Below are 23,116 nucleotides of genomic sequence, written 5' to 3' on the forward strand. Positions count from 1 at the left end.
AGAGCCGTCCTGGGGTCCGGTCGCTAGTTGGCGTCTCCGCGCGGTTCGCACCATTCCCTTACCCTGGTCTTGGACTCTGGGTGCCGCCCCCAAATTGGTACCCCAACAGTGGGACCCACCCACGTGCAGCTCTACCCGCCCATAGGCTCTGCTACACCACGCCCCTACACTTCGGCTGCTGACACGCCTCCTTTCTTGCTGGCTACACAGAGCCCCGGCCCGGTTCCCAAGCGCCAACTTGGATTAGTCACTGCGGGCTGGAGCCATGACCTTCAGGAAGGTCGGCCGGTCTGGGCCCCCAGGGAGCAACCCCACATAGTCACGCACTTTCGTACGAGTGGGCCTGCGGACGAAGTGGGAGTGGCGTTCACAGTTTTCCCAGCAGCAACGCAGTGGCGCTAGGAACCTTGGAGGAGGGCAACGGGATCCGCCCGAGCCCTTTCTCAGCTGCACCGGCCCCGGAAGCAAGGCGTCGGAGGGAGCTCACCTGGGTCACGCACGTCCGGGATCCGAGCCCCCGGTCGTTTCTGCACGCCGGCGGGCAGGTCCGTACCCCTTCCCCCGAGAGGTATGAGCTAGAGGTTTGGATCGGGATGGGTTCGCCTGGATTGCATCACCTTCGAGGACACCCCCCATCCCCCAGTTCACCGTGGTACATATGAAAAAATAGGTTTGGGGCGAGGCGACCTCGCCTAAGTCATTAACGTTGCTGTGCTGGACTGAGAGGGAAGCTGCGTCCCTGACTTCAGGCCTGAGCTCCTCCCGGGACAGCGCCTTCTCTGGAGTCCGGAGGACCTAGCTTTGTGTCTTGCCTGGGACAGTTCCAAGGAAGACTTTGGGTAAGTCACTCCCTGTCTCGCAGCCTCCATGCTTGTATCTGAAGATGTGGCACCTGGCAGGTGCTCAATAAGAGCTTGTTTGGACCTTGGTCTATGTGAAAGGAAAAGGGGCCACTGATTTTAAACTTTCGGTTAAACTTGTTGATGATAACAATTATAAAATTAACAAAAATTGTTAATTTTTTAGCTGACAGTTTATGCTGACATTTAGGATTATGGGTCTAATGGCAGGGGTGGCATTTCGGCACCCAAATCAGTGACAGTACGAGCAAAATATCTAAAGCAAACCCTCCAAGCCAAGGGAGCCTCCTCCCCCTTGTAATATTAGTTAACAGCATGTAACATCGAGTGTCTTTTGTCTGTTGAGCTGGCTCCCAGACCCTTGACGTTCATTGACTAACGCATCATGAAGTTGGTGTTATTTTCCCCATTTTATGGTCAGGGAAACTGAAACTCAGAAACGATGACTTTTCCAAGGTCACACACTCTGGATCAAACAGATCTGTCCAACCCCCAAGCCTGAGCCCTGACCCACTAGCAGCCCATTTTATCAGCAGGGAATGACCTATGGGTTCAGCCCACTTCAGCCAAAAACGTGAAGAAAACATCACTGGCCAAAACCAGAAGAATCAAATAGGTGGGTGAGCATCTAAAATGGAGTCAAGGAGGTGACAGAGCAAGAGCATGCCCTCGCTCAGGCAGCAGGCAGGTCCGAGGGGAATGTGTCACATAAAGCTCAGCTGCTCTCCCGGTTCTGTCTGTCAGGGTGACAGCACATCTGAGGACCAGAGCCACTTTAAGGAGCCAGAACCTGTGACCTCACCATCTCCGCTGAGCTGGGGCCAGTGACCATCCTCTGCAGCTGACATCACAAAGAAGACTTGGGGACCTGGGAGTGCTCAGGGGAGCCTTCCCCTGAGACATGAAACTTTGGGGTGGAATGCTGCGGGCCTTTCTATTTGGCCCCGGGAGGAGGGGAGGCACTTGGGGCCAGGCCTTCAGCTCATGGGAACCCCATCTACCTCCAGCTGGCTTGTTGAATGCCACAGAGCTGGTCAGTCACTGGACGGCAGTTTTTGAGAAGAGGGGCATTCCTGAGGCCCGGGAATCCAGTGAGTACATTGTGGCTCATGTCCTTGGAGCCAAAACAGTTAAGTGCAATATTGTCAAGAGGGGAGAAAGGTGGGAGGGAGGATCTTAGGAAAAAGACTTCCGGGCTTTTCTCCCCATTGAGAATGCTGAGATTTTTCTCAAGGAATGTCTTAGGCAGCTACTTAATCATTTATCCAACAAACTATTACACTGTGTGCCAGACATTAGGGGTTCAGGGATGATCAAGGTGGCCAGTGTTGGGGCCACAGGCATCAGTCACATGAGAAACTGGATCAGGGTCCCTAGGTCAGGGGAGCCAGCTGCTCACATTCTCGGTGGGACAGTTTCAGAGCCTAAAGCCAGTACTTTGGACCCAGCCTCTGACCCCTTGGCAGCTACAGTGCATCCAGGAGCTGAGTAGCCATCGACTGCAAAGGTGAGCCTCCACGGGCCAGACCTGAGGTCCTGCTTCTCCCAGCTCCACCAAGTTTATGGTTAAGGAGGAGGAAAGTGTACAAGGACTGGAGAGGTTTTGGGATGAGAGAGTGATGAGGTGGGGGAGGGTGGTCAGGATAACAGGATAATAAATAGGAAGAAGGGAGGGAAGGAGGGAAGGCCTTGGATAGGAGTCCCGGGGCACAGGAGATGTGACCCTACCTTATACTTCTGGCCATAAGTGTTATCCCTCACCCCAGGCATAGTCCTCTTGGTCCAGGCTCTGGCACCGATGGTCACCTAGCTACCCCCTCCACAGGATGCCTGTGCAGTATATCCTTGGTGAATGGGACTTTCAGGGGCTCAGTCTGAAGATGGCACCGCCAGTGTTCATCCCTCGGCCAGAAACAGAGGTAGGTGTGCCAGGTAGGTGTGCCGCCAGGACAGAGCAGGATGGGGATGCTCTAGACTTCCTCTAGGGGGCGCTGGTGCCCCATGGCTGCTTCCTTAGAGGCAGTGTCCTAAACTGGTGTCTCCTGGCTGGCTGCGTAGGTGGGGCCGAGGGCACAGAGGTCTTCAGCTGGCCTCGACTGTCTTCATATACCAAGCCACCTCCCCAGTTTCTAGGGCTGGCAGTGGCTCGGTGCCCCATCTGGTGCTGCCCACCAAGTGCTTAGCCTTTTGTCATTTCCCTAGTTGTCCCTTGGGCCCTTGGCCTGCCCAACCCATGAGAAGCAAATGCTCGCCTCCTCAGGAGGCAGGCGAAGTGGAGGGGGCTCCAGCTGGATGTCTAAAGGCCCGGTGCTGCTGTGCGACCTCAGGCAGGTCACCACCCCCTCTGGGCCTGGATGATGAGAGGGTTGGGCCTCCAGGCTAGGGGATCTGTAACTTGGTGGTCCTTTTAAATCTACTATCTGATCAGGTCATCACCTCTGTCCCTTGAATTACTAGAACTGTGGGGTGTGTGGCCTCAGCATGCTGTCCTCACAGATTGAGACACCCTGACCCTGATGCTTTCTATGGCCCTTCTTGGAATTTGAATTTATAGATGGCAGAGCGGGGAGCCAGAGCAGAGCAGGCAGGGGGCGCTGAGTGGGGCCAGGGGGCAAGCCAGAGGGCACCAGGTTCTGAGAAGGGGTACTTCTAGCAAGATGCCCAGGCACACACCCATTCCCGGGAAAGGTCAGGTTTTGTCTGCCAGCCAGGGCCCCAGGGCCCCTTCTCACTTTCCCAGCCTCTCTTTCCCAGTCCAGAAATCCTCTCACTCCACTTACCCCCACACCATGCAGTGGGAAACCAGGTCCTCGCCTCTCTGCCCAGGGTCAGGGCAGGTGCAGTAGGGAATTTGAGACCTTGCTGAAGTCACAGGGCTGCCAAGGGGAGGTGAGGGGTGGGGAGCATGGAGTCACCACTTGGACACCCTGACTCACGTCGGGGTCCCGTATGTCACATAGGGCTGTCCCATCTGGGGTAGGCTGACCTGGGAAGGGGCGCTGAGACCCAGAGTAGGATGTAGCCTGCCACGTGCAGGCTTTGCCAAGGGTCAGGACATGGAAGCTGCCATGATGACCTTTGAGTCCTCTTACAGTTGACCCGGCACCGGCCATGTGTTCCAGGGTTCTGAGTGTAGACTTCAGGCTACCATGTGCCACGCCCCCCCCCCTTTCCTGACTGGGTCTGGGCCAGGAGAGCGCTCTGCTGCAGGGTGGCGGGGGGAGGAGGGAGGGGGAGGCTGTGGTTGGGAGGCCAGGTTGTCGCCTCACTGTGCAGACATTTCTCGGAACTTGCCAGGTTTGCCCTAACGTGAAGCCACTTTGGGGGTGTCTTACCAAGAACTTGAGAGGACGTGGCCTGTGGCAGGGAGCGGGGAGAATGGGTACAGGGGAGGGAGCATGCTGCTTGCGTTCTCTGCACCCACCGAAGGGTGGTTTCTGATAATGGGTGCAAAGTCCGAACCGCACAGTCGCAGGCGTGTGGACCGAGGAGTCAGGTTTTCCCTGGGGGCGGGGAGGGAGCCCAGTCCCGCCTGCAGTGGGCACAGTGGGAGCCATCCCCACCCCCAGCCTGGTGGGTGAGGCTCTGGGGGCTGTGGGAGGCTCAGTGCCTTGTCTGCAATGGGCTTGAGGGAGGCAATGCCACTGCCCTACCAGGGACATTGTCCTAATAGAGAGTGCTCATGGCACTCAGGCCCTGCCCAGGCCTTGGGCCGATCCCTTGAGGGTGTGTGGAGTCCGGTGGAGGCAGTGGCTCCAGGTAGAACCAAGGGCTCATCCTCTGATTACCTGGAAAAGGTGTCGGGGAGGCCTGTGACCAGCTCGGCTTTCAGCCTTCCCCAAGGAGCTACCAGTTTAGTGTAAGGGAGGCTCTTCACGGAGCGAGGAAGAGAGAGTTTGTGGACTTCTTCGGGGTGGTCTCCACCCCTTCCCCCACCCCAGCCCCTCGGGTTGTCACATAGCCAAGACGGTCCTGCCATGCTCTGGAGTGTGAGAGGCCATGGGGCACGTGTGGCGGTGTGGCCCGGTCTCTCAGCTTCACGCCCTGCCCAGGATGGCCATTCACGTACGTGGCGTGTGTCTCTGAGGTTGGAGGTATCTGTGAGGTGGCTGGCCAGTGTGGTTGGCTGAGGGGTCATTCTTCAGCCAGGGTGGGTCTGACGGTGGCCAGGAAGCCAGGAGAAGTTCACACCCCCGACAAGTCTCAGCCATCCTGCTAGCCACTCAGTGCATGGCCTCACCACTGAGACCGCAGGCTCTTCTCCACAGCCCTAGACTGCGCTCCGTGCCAGTCCCAGCGCTGTGGGCCCAGCTTGGTGCCAGCGCCCCTGGTCTCCGGTCGCGCTCGGCGTAGGGCCGGCGGGAGTGAGCGAGGGCAGCCGTCTCCAGCTGCAGCCAGGCCAGCTCCCCGACAGGCAGCAGCTTGGAACAGGGGAGGTTCTGGCCAAGTTCTGCCTGCCTTGGACTTTCTATCCTGGGGACAGGCGAGCTTTGCTCCTGGTGTTGGGGTGCCTGGCAAGGTGGCATGCTTGTTGGGACTCAACACTGGGGAGCTTTTGTGGAAAGTGGGTCTGAGTGATCTGGAGCCCTCTGCTCCATTGGGGCCTGACTGTTGACATTGGGGGTGTGGGGGGCACCTGGGGTCTGAGACTTATAGGGCAGCTTCGCACAGCCACTGAGAGCTCACCTGGCACTTGGGAAATGGCCAAGAGGCCCCTCTGGGCCAGGCCCTGCCTGTGTGGGACATACTGCGATACATTACATCCTTGGTCTTCCCGCCATGGAGCCTGCATCTGGTGGAAAGGGTCCCCATCCTAGACCCTAGACCCCCAGCGAGGAACACCATGGTAGAGAGAGCCTAGAGGGGTGTGGAGGAAGTGTCCTGCAGGAGGTGGACCTTCCAGATGAAGGAAGCCCACCTGCCGGCCCCTCCCCCCATTCCGTGAGCCAGCCCGGCCTGGGGCCCCAGGAGTCTTGAGCCTCTAGAGGAGCCTTTCCTGCCCGCATCCAAACAGAAGCCTTTGAGAAGGGGCCATTGCCCTCTCTCTGCTCCGTGCCTGGCCACTCGGGCCCCCGACTTCACCGTTGGTTAGAAACAGCGGCCCTTCGTGCTCGCCCGCGCCCCGTGCCGGCTTCCACGCGCAGTCCCTGCAAGGCGCAGGTGGCTGGGTGACATTCAAAACCCTGTTGTGTCCAGAGTGACAGTGTCTGCAGGGGCCCCCCTGCTGCCAAGGTGGGTACGGTGCAGTCGGACACCTCCCAGCCCACTGACCCCACGCTCTGGGTATGCCACAGCCCCCTTCAGATACGGGCTCGGGCAGCCTCGCCCAGCCTCGCCCCCCACAGAGGGAATTCTCTGTCCCCTCGGCCTAGGAGCCTCCCGGGAGCCTCCTAAGCTCAGCTCTGTTTGGAAGCTGGGACACCCCAGCGCCTGATAATTGGCCACCATGAGCTGCAGGCCAGGCTCCAGGTGGGGCCTTGACCCCTGGGCCTGAGCGTCCTCATGGCCAGTCGTGAGGCCTCAGCAAATTGCTACAGGGAAAGCTCTGGAGGGTGTGGCCTGGGACCAGCAGGCACAGTTCTTAGAATTGCTGTGAGCACAAAACAGGAGGCTCTGTGACGGGCTCAGTTGGACACTTACGTACCGTGTTCACCAGCCACGGACCAAAGTACCACGCTCTTCGTGAACAGGGTTCCCCTTACTCCCCACTACACCCGACGAGGTGGGTTGTCTTCAACGGTGCTCTGGTGTGCAGGTGGGGAAACAGAGGTGTGGAGAGGCAGAGCGACCTGCCCGTGGCCCCGGCAGAGAGGGAGTTCAGTCTGGCTTGAGCCACCCCCACTTCTGCAGCCACACAGGGGCTAAGTGTGCTCGGGTCTCTGTGCCAAGACCCCTAGGGGCCACGTTGGCACCAGCTCTGATCCAGATCTGTCTGCCTTGCAGGAACTGGTTGAATGGGTGCTGGAGGAGGTGGCCCAGAGGCCCCGTGTGATAGGAACCCAAGGCGGCCCCCTCATCCTGGAGGTGGGCTGCGGCTCGGGCGCCATCTCCCTCAGCCTGCTGAGCCACCTCCCGCAGGTGAGCTGCCTGGGCACCTTCCACCCCACCCTGGCGGGCCGACTGCCTCATGTCCCTGCCCCGCCCGTCTCTGCTGGAGGCACCGTGGTCGTGGCCTTTAACTCTCATCCCCTTCTGTCTGGCCAGAGAGGGGAAAGCTGCGGGTATTTCCCTCCTCTGGCAGGGGGTTGGAGGACAGCTCTGGCCCCCAGGCCTGGCTTCTCTCAGCACCCTGTCTTCCATGTACCCATCATTTGTTCTTGGGACAGAGCCAAGTCATTGCTGTGGATAAGGGAGAAGCCGCCATCTGCCTGACCCGTGAGAATGCTCAGAGGTAGGTGGGCTGGGGGACCGGCGGGTCAGGGTAGGGGGAGCTGGACTTGGACCTGATTTCGGCTTCTATCGAGGTATCAAAGCCACCAATGTCCACCCCCAAGGATGGGAGGGACGGGGGGAGGTGGCCTGGCGTGGCTCCCACAGGGTTAGAATGGGCGGTGGGCACAGGGGCCGTGTGGTCCATGGAGGGTTTATCCCCAGTGCCTGTAGCCATGGTGGAACTCTGCCCCCCACACTCACCTCACCTTCCCACCTCTCCAGGCTTCGGTTGCAGGACAGGATTCGGATCATCCCCCTCGATGTGACCTTAGGTACCTTCCACTGTGGTAGGGATCCTGGGGGCAGTTGCTGCTGGGTGGGTGAGGCCCTCTGCGGAGCTGGAGGGAGGGCCTTCCGACATTGATTCACGCACACGCACGCACACGCACGCACACACATACACACGGCTATCGCAGACCAATTCTCGCTGTGGACAGGCAAGTCCCTCTGGCCTCCTGGGCTTACCTGACCCGTGGTAGGACCGGGTACAGGGTCTTTCTTATCTTTTGACTCCCTCATAACTAATGAGTTATCTAGGGCTTGCTTGTTGTCAAGAGATAAACAGAAGCTCAGTAGACTGCCTTTAGGACCAAAATGCTGAATGCACCTCTGTCCCCGCCTGGCCTAGGCATGGCCCTGCTCGGCCACAGTCTTTACAGAGTGTCCTTGGGGTTCTGGCTCTAGTTCTGTCTTATCGCATACCTGCAGGACCTTTGAGCCTCGTGCGCCCCTTTCATGGAATGTGATGTACCTGGTATGGCACCTGGCACAGGGTGAGACCTGTAAACAAAGCCACCAGGAATTGACCGGGGCCAGGCCTGCCATGCACAGTCAGTCCACGTTGGCTGTGAGACAAGGCCCGTGGGGCTGCAGAAGGCAGAGGCCACTGCTTTACCCAGGCAGGCAGAGGCCGAAGGTGGCACTTGAGCTGAATCTTGCTTATCGAAGAGGTTTTTGACAGGAAGAGGAGAGGGCAAGGACATTCTAGGTGCAGAGCTACACACTCCCTGCCAGACTGCTGGCTGGGGACCCTGGGCCCTGGTCTGCACGTCTGGCTTTTCAGGTCCAGAGACAGGCCCAAGATGTGGCTTGGGAAGAGGGACTAACACGGTGGTGGGTGGCGCTGCCGCCCTTTCCTTCTCATTCTCTGCTGCGTGTTCCCCTTGATCGCAGAGGGGAGCTGGGCGCACCTTCTGCCCTGGGGCCCCGTGGACCTGGTCGTCAGCAACCCTCCGTATGTCTTCAGCCAGGACATAGAGCAGCTGGCCCCTGAGATCCGCAGGTGCGGGGTTGGGTGGGACAGGGAGGCCTAGTGGGCTGGGTTTGCCCCGGAGGCCCACACCCTCCCGAGGGACGGGGAGTGTGTGCGGGAAGAGGGCGAAGGGCGGTGCTGCGAAGGAGATGCTCACTCGGAGCCCACGCGCTGCGGGCTCAGCTGCGCCCCCCCCCCCATGGAAGACCGCCGGACCTTTCCGCGTCTTGGGTTTCTGCCCCCGAAAGGGGAGCTTTGCAGGGCTTTGGGGGGACTCAGTGATGACTAAAATGCCAGACAGAGTGCAGCATGCATAGGAGGTGCTCAGATGGGTGTCATTTTACAGAAGACTGAGGCCCAGAGAGGGAAGGGGCCTCGTCCAAGGTCATGTAGGGGCTTCGCAGGGAAGCTCAGTAAGACACCCTACTCCAGGCTTTGCTCTGAGCCATCCTGCTCTCGGATGGGCTGAGATCCAGGGATAGGCAGGAGCCCCAGATGAGGCAGTGGCTCCCTCCCTCCAAGCTCCCCAGGGTGCTCAGGGCCAGCTCCAGGCCTCCCCAGACCAAGAGGGGAAACAGCCTCATTGTGGGAGACACTCTTGTCGTCAGTCGCGAGGTTCATGAGTGTACACGTCACTCCCCGGTGCGGGCCGCCTGCGGGAGGTAGGGGCCCCTCCTCTGGGTCTTCTTGTTCCTCTCAGCCTGGAGTGTAAGTTCCCTGGGGTGCCTTCCGTGGAGGCCCTGCTCAGTCTCCCACTTTGCAGACACCCCCCGTCTCAGGCTCTCACCTCCCACTGCTTCCCCTGCAGCTACGAAGACCCCGCAGCCCTGGACGGCGGGGAGGAGGGCATGGACATCATCGCACACATCCTGGCCCTGGCGCCTCGGCTCCTGAAGGACTCTGGGTAAGGGTGGGCGGGTGTCCTGCTTCTGTCCTCAGCAGCCGCCTCCCCTCCCGGTGTGTCCTGGGCATGCCCTGGCCGTCATTCGGCCCTGACCCCTCCCAGCCCAGGCAGCCCCAGAGTGCAGGTCCCAGCCCTGCCCCGTTGAGGTGACCCATGTCTCCCCATGTAGAAGCGTCTTCTTAGAAGTGGACCCAAGACACCCAGAGCTCGTCGGTAGCTGGCTTCGGAGCCGGCCGGACCTGTCCCTCGATCTTGTGGCTGTGCGCAAGGACTTCTGTGGGAGGTGAGTCTCTCCCCTCCCTGCAGCCCCCACAGCCGGGCTGGTCCTCCACCTTGGGCCATCACAGCTCCAGCTGTGGGGAGAATGTTCTATTCCCACTTTCTGCTTATTTCCCGGGGCCCAGGCAGTGACAGGCGCCTTGTCCCCGTCTCTTTAGGCCCCGGTTCCTGCACATTCGGAGGTCTGAGGCGCAGCATGGCTGCCCTGCAGACACCTGACCAGGGCCCCAGCCTGCCAGAGTGCCTGGCTGACACTTCCTCCTGGAATGCTACTTGGAGGGAGGTGGACGATGCCGTCCAGAACCCCAGTTGCTCGTGGCCTTTTCCGTGGCTCTGGGATTGCCCGTGCTCTACATTCGTAGGTGATTTGGGGCAGAAGCGAGGGCAAGGCTGTCCTTCCTGGGCAGCGGAGAGCAGCCTGGCTCAGGAGCAGAGCAGACCCAGATGCCCAGGCTGGCTCCATCACTCGAGTGTGGCTGAGGCAGGTCGCTCAGGGTCTCTGGGTGGAACTACCCTGGAGACGTTGGGCAGTGTGGCCAATAAAGCACTGAAAGACCGACAAGTGGTGGTCTGATGTCTTATCGCCGTGATTTGTGGGCCCCCCGGCCCCTCGACCCCAGGCAGTGCTGGGGTAGGAGCTTCCTTCCGCCCCGGCAGCGTGGCCTGGAAGAGCCGTGTGGCAGGCGCACGGGGCCACTCCTGCCTGGGCGCGCTCGCTCCGAGGGCTGGCCTTGCCTTCCACTGCCCTGGGTGCGCTCTGCACCCCTCCCCGGCACGGTCTAGGTGCTGAGCACAAGAACCGTATCTGCGCTTCAGCTGGGGGCTGGCTGCCTGCTTCCTGGAGGGGATGGGGCTGGAGGTCCTTGCTGTACAGTTTGGGGACACATGTCCACACTCATTTAGCTGAGGGCTTGAGCCAGTGAGGGGTGAGCAGGGCGTCTGTTTACCTTTTATTCCCATAGCTTTTAGCTAAGATATTCCTTTCAAGTTGGTCATAGGGTTTCACTTAAGCCATCTGTCCCTGGTTGGGCCGGGGAGAGCGAGAAGCTGGGACAGAGTGTGCACCAGGTTGTCACCTCCACCCCGGCTCTGCTCTGTGCCGACTCATGGCTGCCAGGAGGCCCGAAGGCCCAGCCCCCCCGCCCACAGGGACAGGGAATCCCTGTGGTGCGCCCCTGCGTCAGGGCGGGTCCTGAGGAGCGTGGCCCACCAGGCGGGCTCATCCGCCAGGCCTCTCCTCCCCCACCCCTAGCACCTTCGTGGGCCTGACCTGGTGGTGCAGGGGCCAGAGGCACTGTGGTCAGGCGGAGCCAGGATGCTGGGTGCTGGGGCCGTGTCTTAAAATGGGCCCTCGGGCAGCTCCTTTGCTGACGGGCAGCTGGCCTTCTGGTTCCAGTGCAGAGCAAGGTGGCCGCCTCATTTTCCTATCAGTCGGCCAGGTGGTGTGTGGCTGGCATCCGAATGCCCATTCCCCATGGTGGGAGGTGGCTAAGTGGAGACCGGAAATTAGGTCACTGCTTTTGGGGAGTCTGGATTACTGGGGTCATACCTGGCCTGGGTGACTCTTAGGCTGTGGCTGGGAGTCACTTTTGCCTCAGCAGAGGCCACACGGTAGCTCCCAGGGCCCCGGAATCCTGCCCCTTGCCCAGCCCCAGCTGCGTGAACCCCAAGCTGCCCCTGGCTTCCTGTGAAGGGAAGGCGTGGGCTCCACCTCATGGCGGCTCCAGAAGGAGCCGGGGGAGGGCGGGGTGGAGCGCAGCTGGAGCGAGATCCCGGCTTTCTGAGCTCCCTGTGCTCCTAGACCTTCCTCTGCCAAGGCCCTCACCGGCGTCACCCTTCCTCTCCTCCTGCCTGTGCCCTTTGGCCCTTGCCGTCTTCAGTGGCATCTCGGGTCAGCTTCCCTGACCTAGCATTCTGCCGTCCCCTTGTCCCACAGCCTGAGCCACACCTCGGCCAGTGCTGGCATCCCCGATGCGCTCAGGCCGGTCGCCGAGGGAAGGCCTTGGCAAGCCTGCGGGTACGGCACCCCCAGGGAGCATGATGATGGAGAGCGACGGCGTAGGCGCAGCCGGGGTCACCGAAGCAGGAGCCACCCTTGAGAACGGCTTCTCAGAAAACCGTGAGGTTTGACCCCCATGGGACGGAGGTCCAGGCCAAGTAGACTGGCAAGACGGGGCCTCGAGCCCGCCAGCCACCACTGGCTTGATGGGGCCTTGGACGTTCGGCTTTGAGGTTGGAGCCGCACCAGCCTGGGCACAGATATTGGCATCTGCCCCTCGCCAGGATGTGACCTTGGGCCGATGCCTTCATCTCCCTCAGCCTTGGCTTCCAAGCCTGGGCCATCTACTTCTCAACCCCTGCCCTAAACTCTTGGCTGGTTCCCCATGACCCGAGCGTGGTGTCTGCGTCCTGCAGAGCCCAGGTCTGAAGAGGCGGAGGAGGATGGCTATGGAAAGGCCCCGGGGGCCCCTCCTGAGGCCCCTCGCTGCTTTGAACACGCTCGCATCAGAATGAGGGCCTCGGCCGCTGCCAGGCTCGGAGGACCGCTTCGGCCTCTGCAGGCCCGCGTGTTCACCCCGTCTACTTGTGGATTCTTTTCTCCCCTGCCCTGGACCTCAGGCCTCCTGCAGAACTCCGTTCCCTAGCCACGCCTCTCCCGCTCTGCCCGTCTCAGACAGTGCATCTGTCAGGAGGGACCGTGCCTACCCCTGCCGACCAAATGATCCTCTCCTTCAAGTTCCGGCACTAACTACCTCTGGAACAGCACCTTGACCTCTGTTCTCTCGGCCAGCACCTGCTCAAACTTCGGCCAGCTCCGATGGCATCCTGCCCCTTGCGGTTGGAAACCTTCTTGTCTTCTCATCTCTTTGGAGCTCCATGCAGGTCTGGCATACCCAGGCTTAGCAAATGTCCACCAACAAGCCGGCAGGCAGCGTGTGCGTTTTCCAGAGTGGAGCTGGAACTTCCCACGTGGCTCACATCTGACCTGACAGCAGCTCTCACATATTCTGGTCAGCAGGGAGAGGAAGCCATGACGGCCTGCCTCCCCCCGGAGCCGGGCAGCTGTTCTGGGATCAAGTGCGCCTGATCTCCGCATGGTGGCCTCGCCAGGAGCACAGGCTGTCCTTGGCGGCAGCAGGGGCAGGCGCCAGGTTTCCTGGAGCTCTGGGCCCCAGCCAGCATCCAGCCAGCCCCCGGCCAGAGTGTTGGCCAGAACGGTGAGTGGCCTGATCACCCCTTATGACCCCTCGGTCCTGGACAAGCCCTGTGGACGTGGCTCAGGACTGGCAAAACAACCTTACACCTGCGGTGGGCAGAATAAGGGCCCCCAGAAGGTCCCAGACCTGCGAATGTGTTATCTACGTGGTGAAAGGAACTTTCCAGATGTGATGAAGGATCTTGAGATGAAAAGATTGTCCTTGGTTATTCAGGTGGGCTCAGCATATTTGCAAGCGTCCTCATAAGAGAGAGGCAGGCCCGTCAGAGTGAGATGTGATAATGAAGCAGAGGTCAGAGTGAGGCGACTGCCTGAGGAAGGGGGCCGGAGCCGAGGAACGCAGACAGTCTCTGGATGCCGGCAAAGGCCAGGAGATGGAGTCTCCGTCAGAGCCTCAAGAGAAAATGCAATCTTGCCAACACCCTGATTTTAGCCCAGTAAAACTGATTTTGGGTTTCTGATTTCCAGAACTATAAGACGGTAAATTTGTGTCATTTCAAGCCACTAAATTTGTGGTAATTTGCTATAGCGGCGATAGGAAACTCATGCCAGTTGTGGTACCCAAAGTGAGGAGCTGCTCCAACAAATACCAAAAACTGGAAATGGCTTTGGAATTGGGCAGAGGCTGGACGAGTTTTGAGGTAATGATAAGATTGGCTCGAATACTTCTCCGAGGGTAGAGGTGGCTGGGGCAGGGGATGGCATACCGTCCTCGACCTGGAGACCTGAGCTGCCCAGAACCTCTATCCAAATGTCTGACATGGTAGAACTGGCCCTTGGAGTGAGAGGACTGGAAGGCTGCTCAGGGTGGGCCCCAGAGAGGCTGGCCCCGGGCACTGGGAGCGGGTGGGGAAGGGGGCAAGGCTGGCCTCCACGGCCCATCTCCAGTGGCATGGGGGTCATCCAGGCCTTCAGAGAGGATCTCAGAGCCTGGATCCAAGCCTGGTCTTGGCCCCCATGGAGTCACGTGGCTGGCCCAGCATCTCCTGGGTGTGTGAGGATGAGCAGGGTGTGACAGTGAGTGAGTGTGTCCTGGGCTGCGGGTGCCACATCTGTGAAATGACCACAGCAGCCCCTGACTCCAAACTAGTGGGCCTGTGTCCGCCACCCAAGCTGCGAGGGTTCGGCTCCTTCCAGCCACCAGACCGTCAGTGCCCAGCCCCTGTTGCCGACCTGGACTGGGCTTCATGGCTGGGATAGAATCGGGTCATCCCTGGGACTCTCAGCCTCATGATCCCCAAAGCCGAAGTGACCAGAGCCTTCGACCCTGTCCCCTTCCAGTCTGGGACCAGGGGCTCTGGAGGCCCCATCCCACCTGGCCAAGGCCTGGGTTCCTGAAGCCACAGTTCCAACTTAGGAGCCACATGGAGAGCTACTAGAAGGCTGACCTGGGCCAGTGGGCCTCATGCTGGTCTGAGAACTGAGACTCTGGGGAATAGACAGTCTGGACGCCTGCATTCAAGGGTCAGCCTAACCCCGAATCCCCTGATGTGCTTTGGATGAAGCCAAGAAGGCCTGTTTGTGTTGGAAGGAGTAGACTGTAGCAAGACGCATGTCCATTTTCCGATCCTTTCTTTTTACAGAGAAGCCAGTTTCATGGCTGACATCAGCCACGTTCGCCCACCGGCAGCCCATGGGGGTGTGCGTGTGGCCAGATCTGGGTCCCCTCTGAAGCGCTGGCAGCTGTGAGGAGAGCAGGGCCCTTCCTCCAATAAAGAGCAAGCCCCGCCCCCTCTGAAGGAACTGGCTACGCACCCCCACCCCGCCGGAGGACCTTTGGGCATCTTTGGCCTTGTAACCAGGAATCAGATGTGTAAGAGTTTCAAATTCCAAGACCCCTCCCCTTCCAAAGACACCCCCAGACCATCCTGCCAGAAAACGGTCGGAACCAGCCAATGTCACAGTTCGCAGAGGGGAAAGGCGTGGGAAACCTGCCTCAGCCCCGCTGGGAGCCCCGGCTAAGGCTTAGCCATGGCTGAGGGGTGGGAGTGAGATGTCTTAGAGCAGCTCTGCCCCATGGCAGGTGGCCTGGCTGCGCGGCCCCTTCCCAGGAGCTGGGGTCTCTCCCAGACACTCGGCCTCTCAGAGCAGGGGATGTTGCCTTATTGCCCCCTGCTGTGCGGGGTCTGTAGCCTTCTCCTGGGCATGCATCTGGGGGAGCGGGAGGTCAGATATCCCAGCTTCCTGAGCCTGGGGGTTGGGGGGCTCAAAGCACCCACAAAGATCCCTGTGCTACAGATAAGACAACTGAGGCTCGGCAGGGCGGGCCCGGGGCTGGAACTCGGGTCTCTTCTCTGGCTCCCAGCCACCAGCCCGTCATTTACTGTGGACCCCCACCCTGCCTTGCTTTCCAAGAACAGTCCTGCCTCCTGGGAGAGGCAGCCAAGTCCCTTCTGGAAGTCAGTGTGAAGCCAAGCCACGTGGCGAGCAGAGCCGCGGGAGCCTTGCTTTCCCTCGGACCTTGCAGCCGAGGGCAGCGTATAGGCAGCTGGACCTTCCTCCTCCTCCACCTCCCTGCGGTCACCTTGAGCTCCTGCTGGTCTCTGGGCCCCAAGCATCTGCTTTGCATCAGTTAGTTTTAATCCTCACACCACCGTACAGGCTAGGCTTTTAACCGTCTCCCGGAGGAGGAAACAGAAGCTCAGCAGGGTGCAGTCGCGGGCAGGCTGCATGTCAGACCAGGAGGGAGGCGAGGCTGCCATCGGTGCCTGTACTATCGTCAGACACTGAAGTCAGCGCGGCTAGGGCCTGGGCTGTCCCCTAGAGCTCAGTGTAGTGGTCCTCTTGGGTTTATGGATGCTCGGAGCAGGACCGGGGGTGCCAGGGCTGTCCCCAGAGGACTTTCTAGAGCCCAGCGGCTACCCCGATGGCCCTTGTTCTGAGGTGTGTGCAGCATAGGCCCAGGACCTGTCTCCCAAGCCTTGCAATGTGCCGGGTTCTGAGGCGATGACACCTCAGGGCCCGGAACATACGGAGCTTGAGCGGGGCGCTCTGAACCGAGTGCTTCTGGGGTGATCTCACTCCGCTCTCATGACCTCGCACAAGGCGGAGGCTGCGGACCCTCCATTTTACAGATGAGGAAACTGAAATCGAGAAAGCCGGAGGAACTTGCTTGTGCGCTGACCGAGCCGGGTTCCAGCAGAGGCGGGCAGAGAGACCCAAGGTCTGAGGCCTCAGTGGTCACTCCAGGCTTGGATTGGTTAGGCGCCAGGATGCAGCAGGCAGCAGGACAGTGGGGGCAAAAGCCCGAGGCCTGAAGACATGTGGGCAGCGATGTGTGGGGAGGGGCAAGGTGGCGGCGGTGGTGGGCGCCCTTGGATGAGCTCCAAACGCATTTCTGGATACCAGGGCCTACCAGGGGAGTCACGGAAGGCTGACTGCAGCCCAGGCTTTCAACTCCCAGAGGAACCCTGACACCCGGGCCGGGCAGAGTGCCCGAGGGCCTAGCACGAGGTGGGTTTTGCGGTGTTACGGGGTCAGGGAGGCACTGACGATGTTCTCTCTGGCTGCAGTAAGGGAGTTCTGGGGCAGGAGGCTGCAACAGCCTCCGGCCTGGAAGTGGCCTGGGGCTGGAGCAGTGGCATCAGACATTCAGGAAGAGAACTTACAGCCATTGTCGATGGGTTGGATGTAGCGTGGGGTGTGACCAGGCCAGACTGACTGGAGCCCAGGAAGCCTGGGGCCCCCCGAACTGGGGACTGGAGTGCTGGGGATAGTCAGTGATCTCGAGAGTGTGGGATGCCCTCAGAACATCCCAGAGGCAGCGTCCGGGGCCAGCGTCCAGGGTGTCTGGAGATCCCAATGGGACAATGTAGGGACATAGCCCAGAGGCAGCGCTGGACAGGGGCTTGGGAAGGTCACCCTCCCAGGCCTGAGTGCTGCCAACAAGAGTAACCTGCCACCCCCACGTGTCAGCTAGTGCCAGGGGCTGTGCCACACACTTTGCACAAATCCGTCTGTCTGCATGTCAGGGACGCCTTCCTTGGCCCACCGGACAGATGAAGAGGTTGAGGCTTAACCTGCTCAGCATCACATACCCAGGAAGCGGCCATGCTGGCGTTTGAACTCAGTCTGCCGACATCCCAGGTGTACGTGGGGTGAGCAGGCCACGGAGGTTGACCGCAGCCTAGGGCCTCAATTCCCAGAGGGCCCCGACACCCAGGGCGGGCACTACCAGAGCGGACATGGACTTCCAGGGCAAAGGGGAAAGTGTCAATCAGAAAGTACCCGATGCGGAGCCAGCTCGCTCCCCGTCCAGCTGCCCCTGGGTGCCGAACTTGCACACGCCACAGCAAAGGAGCAGGACAGGGAGCCTGCGTGCAGGGGACGGGAGGGGAGTGGACGTGGCTGCTGTGAAATGAGGCTCCCGTGTACTCTGGACGTGGGGTGAGGCGACAGACGCCCAGATGCTGGGTCCCAGCGGACAGGCAGGTCAGGAGAGTGAGTCCCATCCCGGCATAAGGGGCTATGCAGCCCGCGGGGTCACGTGGAGGGAGGATTTCAGGTGCCCAGGCCTGGGACGCTCCCGGAGGAAGCCTCAGTGGCCGTGACTGAAGCCCAGAGCTCGGAGGCTGCCCTCGGCTGTCCCCTCGGCTGTGCCCCAGAGCAGTGACGTTCGTCCTTTCAAATCAAGTTTCATAGGGAACGCAGTGTGCATTTAGGAAAGATGAAGGCAGCATCTTAAACATAAATGCATTTGCTAAGTTCAGAGGCTCAACATTTCCTTAGAGTGGGTCCATCAAGGGGGCAGCGGTGAACACAAGCTGGGGTGGGGCCCGCAGTCTGGTCACCTTGGCATCTCGTTTATTCCAGCGTTTGAGTTTGAAGTTGGTTGCATGGGACCAAGGGGCCCCTGACTCTCACTGACAAGTGCTTGCACACGACGGCGGCGTGTCCGAGGGCTGCCTTGCAGGCTCTTTGCTCCACAGGGACGGCAGCAGAAGGCCCGTTTCAAGTTCCGTGCTAACTCGGATCTCTGGACACACGGAGAGGTGTCTAATGTGTCGTCCTTTGGTGTCGTGCCTGCTGGGGTCTGTGTGTGTGTGTTTTTCAGTTGGGCTTTTTCCCCCCAATAGTTAATAATATAAAAGAAAGAAAAAGAGAGAGGGAAAAAGAGAGAAAAGAAAGGACAGGGAAGGGGAGAGGAAGGGAGGAAGGGACAGAGAGGGAGAAAGGATTCCAGCGCGGGCCTCCCTCAGGTCCTTGGCAGAGGCAGACTTTGTCTTTCCTGGGAAGCTCGCCCTCACTGCTCCACCCCTGCCTGCCCTGGAGGTCCCCAGTGCCTCCTCTCACTCAGAGGAATGTCCCAGCAAGTGAGTCTGGGCCATGTGCTCCTGGAAAGTCTCAATAGTCTACGACCCCTTTCTGGCTCTGGTGTGAACCTTCCAGGTACTCAATTCCTGGTTCTGGGGCAGGGAAGAAATCCCCAAGCATGGGACAGGGACTAGGGTCTTCCCTAGGCCGTATGGTGATGCCTCCAGGGGTGGGAGGACTGGGGAACCCTGTGCCCCTGAAAGCCTGGGCTTTCTGTGGTTCTAGGTACCTTCATTTCTGGGAACTTGATACACTTTGGAAAGAGAAAAATGAGAAGAAAAACCATAGGGCCCCAGGGCCATCGCCCTCCCCCCACCACACGCACACACACTTCCTGTCTTCCTTCCGCTGAGTCACAGCCAAGAGCACCTCAGCCTCCTCTTGGGGCCTCCAGGGGCGGGGTGGAAATCAGGGTCGTGTGAGGACACGGCATCTGGGACAAGTCCTCTTTTGCTGTCAACATCTTCTGTGAGGGGCCCTGAGTCGCTGAGAGCTGAGGCTGCCTCCCAAGCTTGTGGAAGTGGTGATTGAGGTCCTCTGTCCTGTCTCCCCGCCTGTCGCCAGGCCCACTGGTCGCCCATGGCGTTGAGCGCCACCTTCAAGCCAGGCGCAGGGAGGTGGGGCGGCCCAGGTGGGCCCCTGTCCTCCATGAACTTGTGGATTTGGACATGGACTCCTGCTGACAGGTCCCTAACGAGTGGATGAGTCCTTGGCTGGTCCTTACCAATGGGGAATGTCCCTGTCATGACCACTCACTGTTCACCCACCTACTAAACATAAAATCGACCCGTGGAGCCTCAGGCTGGGATGCAGGGTTCTTTGAGGCTGAGACCGTGGGAGCCATGCCCAGGCCAGCGCAGTCCTACACACTTTGCCTGTCACAGGGGTGAGCCCTGGAGCTGGAAGAGGCAACAGCACCCTGGCAATGTCGCCACCTGCTCCCAACACTTCCCCTCTCCTGAAGGCCCGGCCCCGAAGGCACCCTCCGAGGGCAGGGGAGGCCGGGAACACTGTGCTCTAAGCAAGACGGACCCCTCAGGCTTCGCCATTCCTGGTTGTGTCTGTCCCTCCGTACCCCAAGTCCCCTCAACTGTGTGCTGAGCCTCTGTCTGTATTTGTGGGGGTCAAGGGTGGGGCTGGACCAAGTGGAGAGAGCCCTCAGGCTTGCTGGTGCTCTCCCTCGGTGGCCCCAGACGGAGTTCTCTGATCCTTCGCAAAGCCCTTCTGCCCACGTGGCCGTGGGAGGGGGCAGGGAGGCTGTTTTTGCCCCATGAGGCTCTGAGCCCCTCATTACCTGGCTGGCCCCTCACTCTTCCACCTCCGCCTGTCCGGGGCTGCGGCTGCTGGCTTTGCTGTGTCTCTGTCTCAGGCAATGGTCACAGCTGACCCACGCTCTGGAACAGCCCGCTGATGTGCAGAGGGGCCAGCTCAGGGCGGGACATCAGGACCTTGCCTGCATCTCCGACTCAGGGCTCCGGAGAAGGTTTGGTGGGTTCCGAGGGGCATGGGCAGAAGGGTAAAATTCACGGCCAGGAGGCAGGCGGCTTGCAGCTCCTCATTCCTGGTTTCCTCCCCTCCCAGCAGCACAGGCTCCTGCTCCCAGTGAAAAGTGAGCGCGGCTGCTTAACCTTCCCAGGGTTACAGTGTTCGCTGTTATTGATCGTACAGGGAGACGGCCTGAGTGTTTCTCGCCAGTGCCTCGGGAAGCTCTTAATTTATGTGATTTATCTTACAACTGGCCACTTTCTCGGTTTCTCTTAGATCTGTGGTTCATGGCTCCTTTTGGAATTTCTATACTGACCTTTTACCACTGAAAACGATAGCAAATTTGCACTTTTCCTTTCTAATGTATAGAGTTGTTATTTATTTTCCTTGTCTCGTAGCTTGGCTAAGACCTTCAATATAATACTGAAAAAGAGTGATTGGCTGGAGCATTTGTATCTTGCTTGTCACGTACTTGGGATGCCTCTGGTGCCTCCCTGTCTGGTTTACGTGCCGCCGATTTTGGATAGATAGCCTTTCTCTGGTTAAAAAGATCACTCAGTCTAGTCCTCGATGGCTCAGAGCTTTCTTCATTTATTTTAGAATCTGATTTGCATCACTCATGCAACAACATGCAGTGTATTTGCTGATTGCTAGGCCTGTCCCTCGGTACCAGAACATGCAAGAAAAATTGACGTAGAAATGGCCCATAAGGAGCTCATGGCCTGATGGAGGATAGAGGCAAGTAAACAGGCCCTTATCCCTAAACCATGTGGCGTGCATTTGATCACTGCCTGCCTGGCATCGTTCCAGGCACCGAGGGATGGGCAATATTTAGATAAGGCCCTGCTCATCCAGAGCCCCGAAGTCTGGTGGGGTTCAAGCAGCTCACCTCCCCTTGGCCTCAAGCTCCCACACAGCGGCTGTGATGATCAGCCTGAGACTTTCTCTGCTGCAGAGGCCAGCTTGGTAAGTGACCAGAAGTGCAAGAGAGCTCGCCCCTGAGCAGCCCTCAGCCAGCAAAGGGTGGGAGTTGGTGGATACGCACCCCAGCTTCCTCGCCCCGTGGGCGGGACGACTCCGAGCTGTGTGCTACGCCATCTCTCGACTGAGGGCTGAGCCTCCGCTACCCACGGAGGGAGCCCACTCATTGACACACCTGCTTCGGCTTCTTTTCCTTCCCTGTCTACCTTTCCATCTCATCTATGTCAGGAACCGGGAAGGCTCTGAGATCTCACCCGACTTGCAAGCTAACAGGTGAGCCTGCCGTATTCCCAAGGATGCTGGCAGAAGGCACAAGACTCCTGGTTCAGAAACAAAGACCAGTGTATTACTCAAGGTAACAGCAGTAGAAAGAGGATTAGCAATTTCTTGCACCACTTCCCTGAACCCAGTTTCCCACAGGGTGACCCAATCAGGGCCAGATGATGCTTGCACATGCAGAGAGTTGCAATACAAGAACTCTGAGCTAAGAGAACCCAAATCTTTTATTATAGGCTACAAGCAAACCTGCCCAAACTTTGCCCCAGAGGGAGCTATTATCTTAATTATACTGGACAATAAACAAATCTGCCTTTTTCCCTGGAGTGCGACCCTATCTCCATCTTCTAAGGCTGTTCACTATAATAATCACCCTTGACAGGACTGTTTGCAACAAGAGCCATCGGTGCCTCTCCTGGCAAGTGAGCGGAAATGAGAGAACCATGGAGCCATCTCCCAACGCCCTGCTGTGCTGTGCGGTACCGCCTCCCACATTTGGATCCTTGTCCCCAAGCCTGTTTCTAGGGGAAACCTCCCAAGCTGGGGAGATGACACTGAACAGGCAGTAGTAGATTCATGACGTGACTCTCCTTTCTCTGGGCCTGTCCCTGCAGGTAATGCAGGGAGAAAGTTTTCCTCACCCAGAATCGATACTGTTGCGACTCCTACGGAGATACCTCCGAAGGGACTCAGAGTGTTTCATTTTTCATCCCAGTAATATTTAGTCCAGCTAGAACTTATCGTGGTTGCCTGTATGAGGTGGCCTTAATTTCTTCCCAAACTGTTCCAATACCGTTTATTGGAGATTGCGTCTGGTCTGTCACCACTCTTGTCTACTGGGCCTGGGGCCTGTCGTTTAGAACATATCACAAACACAAACAATAATTCAGAGTAAATACGCTAAAGAACTCGTGGGTGGCATCATCCCTGCGGATCTGACACTCAGCGCTGGCACGGTGTGAGACAAACCCAGATACCCACTCACGATGACACTGTTCAGGTCCAAGGGACATGTGGGGAGGTTGTGAACCTACCTTAGAGTTCCCGGAGGATTTTAATATGAATCGAGATGGTTTATTTCTATGAAAATAGTTACAGTCAATCAATACAAATTTTAAAAAGTTAGGTAAAATTTTAGTTTTAAATCTTTAGAATTAAAATTGTGACATCGGTTTATTATAACTTATAATTTGCATTTGGCCTCTTAATTTTACTAATTTCGATTATTATAAAAATAACTTTTGAAATATATTTTAATACTTTAAATTTTTTAATATTTCAAATTAATTTATATTTCGTGCACTTTTAATAAAATATTTTAATCTTTAAATCGTTACTGCCAACAGAATAGTAATTATGTGAAAATCTTGATTATAACAACGTAAACAGTAGTTTTACTGGAATAAAAGTAAGAAAAAAACGTGGCTCAGAGAGAATTCGTGACTGGCTCAAGTCACGTAGGTTGCCTGGCTCTGGAACCACCTGTGGCAGGGTACCAGTGTCCCCTACAAACCCAACGGATGTCACCCGGCAGCTCTGCCCAGCCAGGTTAGATGGGGTCCGGGTGTAGTTCTTTCCTGACCTGGCACAGACGCCAGGGTCTCCCGCCCACTGCCAGCTGCCCCAGGGGAACCAGCACTCCATTGAACAATGTCACTATGCTGCCCCACCATCCTCCTGCAAGGGTCAAAGGACCTCTCTGGCACAGCCCTGCCTCACGGCCCCCTCCTGGGCAGAGTGTCAGCCCTTCTGAACCGGCCCCTGGAGGATAGGCTAGGGGCCCCCTTCTTGTGACATGTCGGGGATGGGCTTGGCGCTGTGCTCGGTGAGAGCCAAGAAGTGACCCGAGGGCGTGAGAGGGGGCAAGTCCGTGCTCGCGCTTTTGTGCAGCTTCGGCCAGGAAGGGTTGTCCATCCTTCTGAAGGCCAATGGCTTCTGAGAGGCGGAAAGGCTGTCCCGGGGCCACCCGTCCAGAGAGGGCAGCGCTCCCTTCCCCTCTGTGCCAGTCCTGACCTGCCCCAGGCCCCTCAGCTGGGCCTCGAGGCCCCCGCTCTGATGGTGCTGACCCTGGGACCACTCATGCCACTCCCTCAAAGGGTGATGGGCCCGAATCCAGC

At 58.6% G+C, this 23,116-nt stretch overlaps 1 protein-coding gene across 5 annotated transcripts; it reads left to right on the forward strand.

The window, feature by feature from the left end:
• The first annotated feature begins 172 nt into the window (after positions 1 to 172).
• On the forward strand, positions 173 to 22,177 carry HEMK1 (HemK methyltransferase family member 1). Of its 5 annotated transcripts, none has more exons than XR_001595378.2 (12): positions 173 to 839; positions 1,605 to 1,989; positions 2,276 to 2,367; positions 2,686 to 2,779; positions 6,804 to 6,938; positions 7,187 to 7,251; positions 7,515 to 7,564; positions 8,466 to 8,574; positions 9,353 to 9,448; positions 9,618 to 9,731; positions 11,664 to 21,078; positions 21,382 to 22,175. XR_001595378.2 is itself a non-coding variant. In XM_016133115.2 (12 exons), exons 3-12 carry the CDS (start codon positions 1,762 to 1,764, stop codon positions 11,824 to 11,826), a joined length of 1,146 nt encoding a protein of 381 aa, XP_015988601.2. In that variant the 5' UTR covers positions 173 to 568; positions 671 to 839; positions 1,605 to 1,761; the 3' UTR covers positions 11,827 to 22,175. The 5 variants fall into 5 exon arrangements, 3 of the variants coding, with proteins under 3 accessions (XP_015988601.2, XP_015988603.2, XP_015988602.2); XR_001595379.2 differs by having other exon boundaries at positions 11,664 to 13,585; positions 14,528 to 22,175; XM_016133115.2 differs by having other exon boundaries at positions 173 to 568; positions 671 to 839; positions 11,664 to 22,175.
• Positions 22,178 to 23,116: the final 939 nt, after the last annotated feature.

Source organism: Rousettus aegyptiacus, unplaced genomic scaffold, assembly GCF_014176215.1.
Source record: "Rousettus aegyptiacus isolate mRouAeg1 unplaced genomic scaffold, mRouAeg1.p scaffold_m13_p_4, whole genome shotgun sequence".
Classification (NCBI taxonomy): domain Eukaryota; kingdom Metazoa; phylum Chordata; class Mammalia; order Chiroptera; family Pteropodidae; genus Rousettus; species Rousettus aegyptiacus.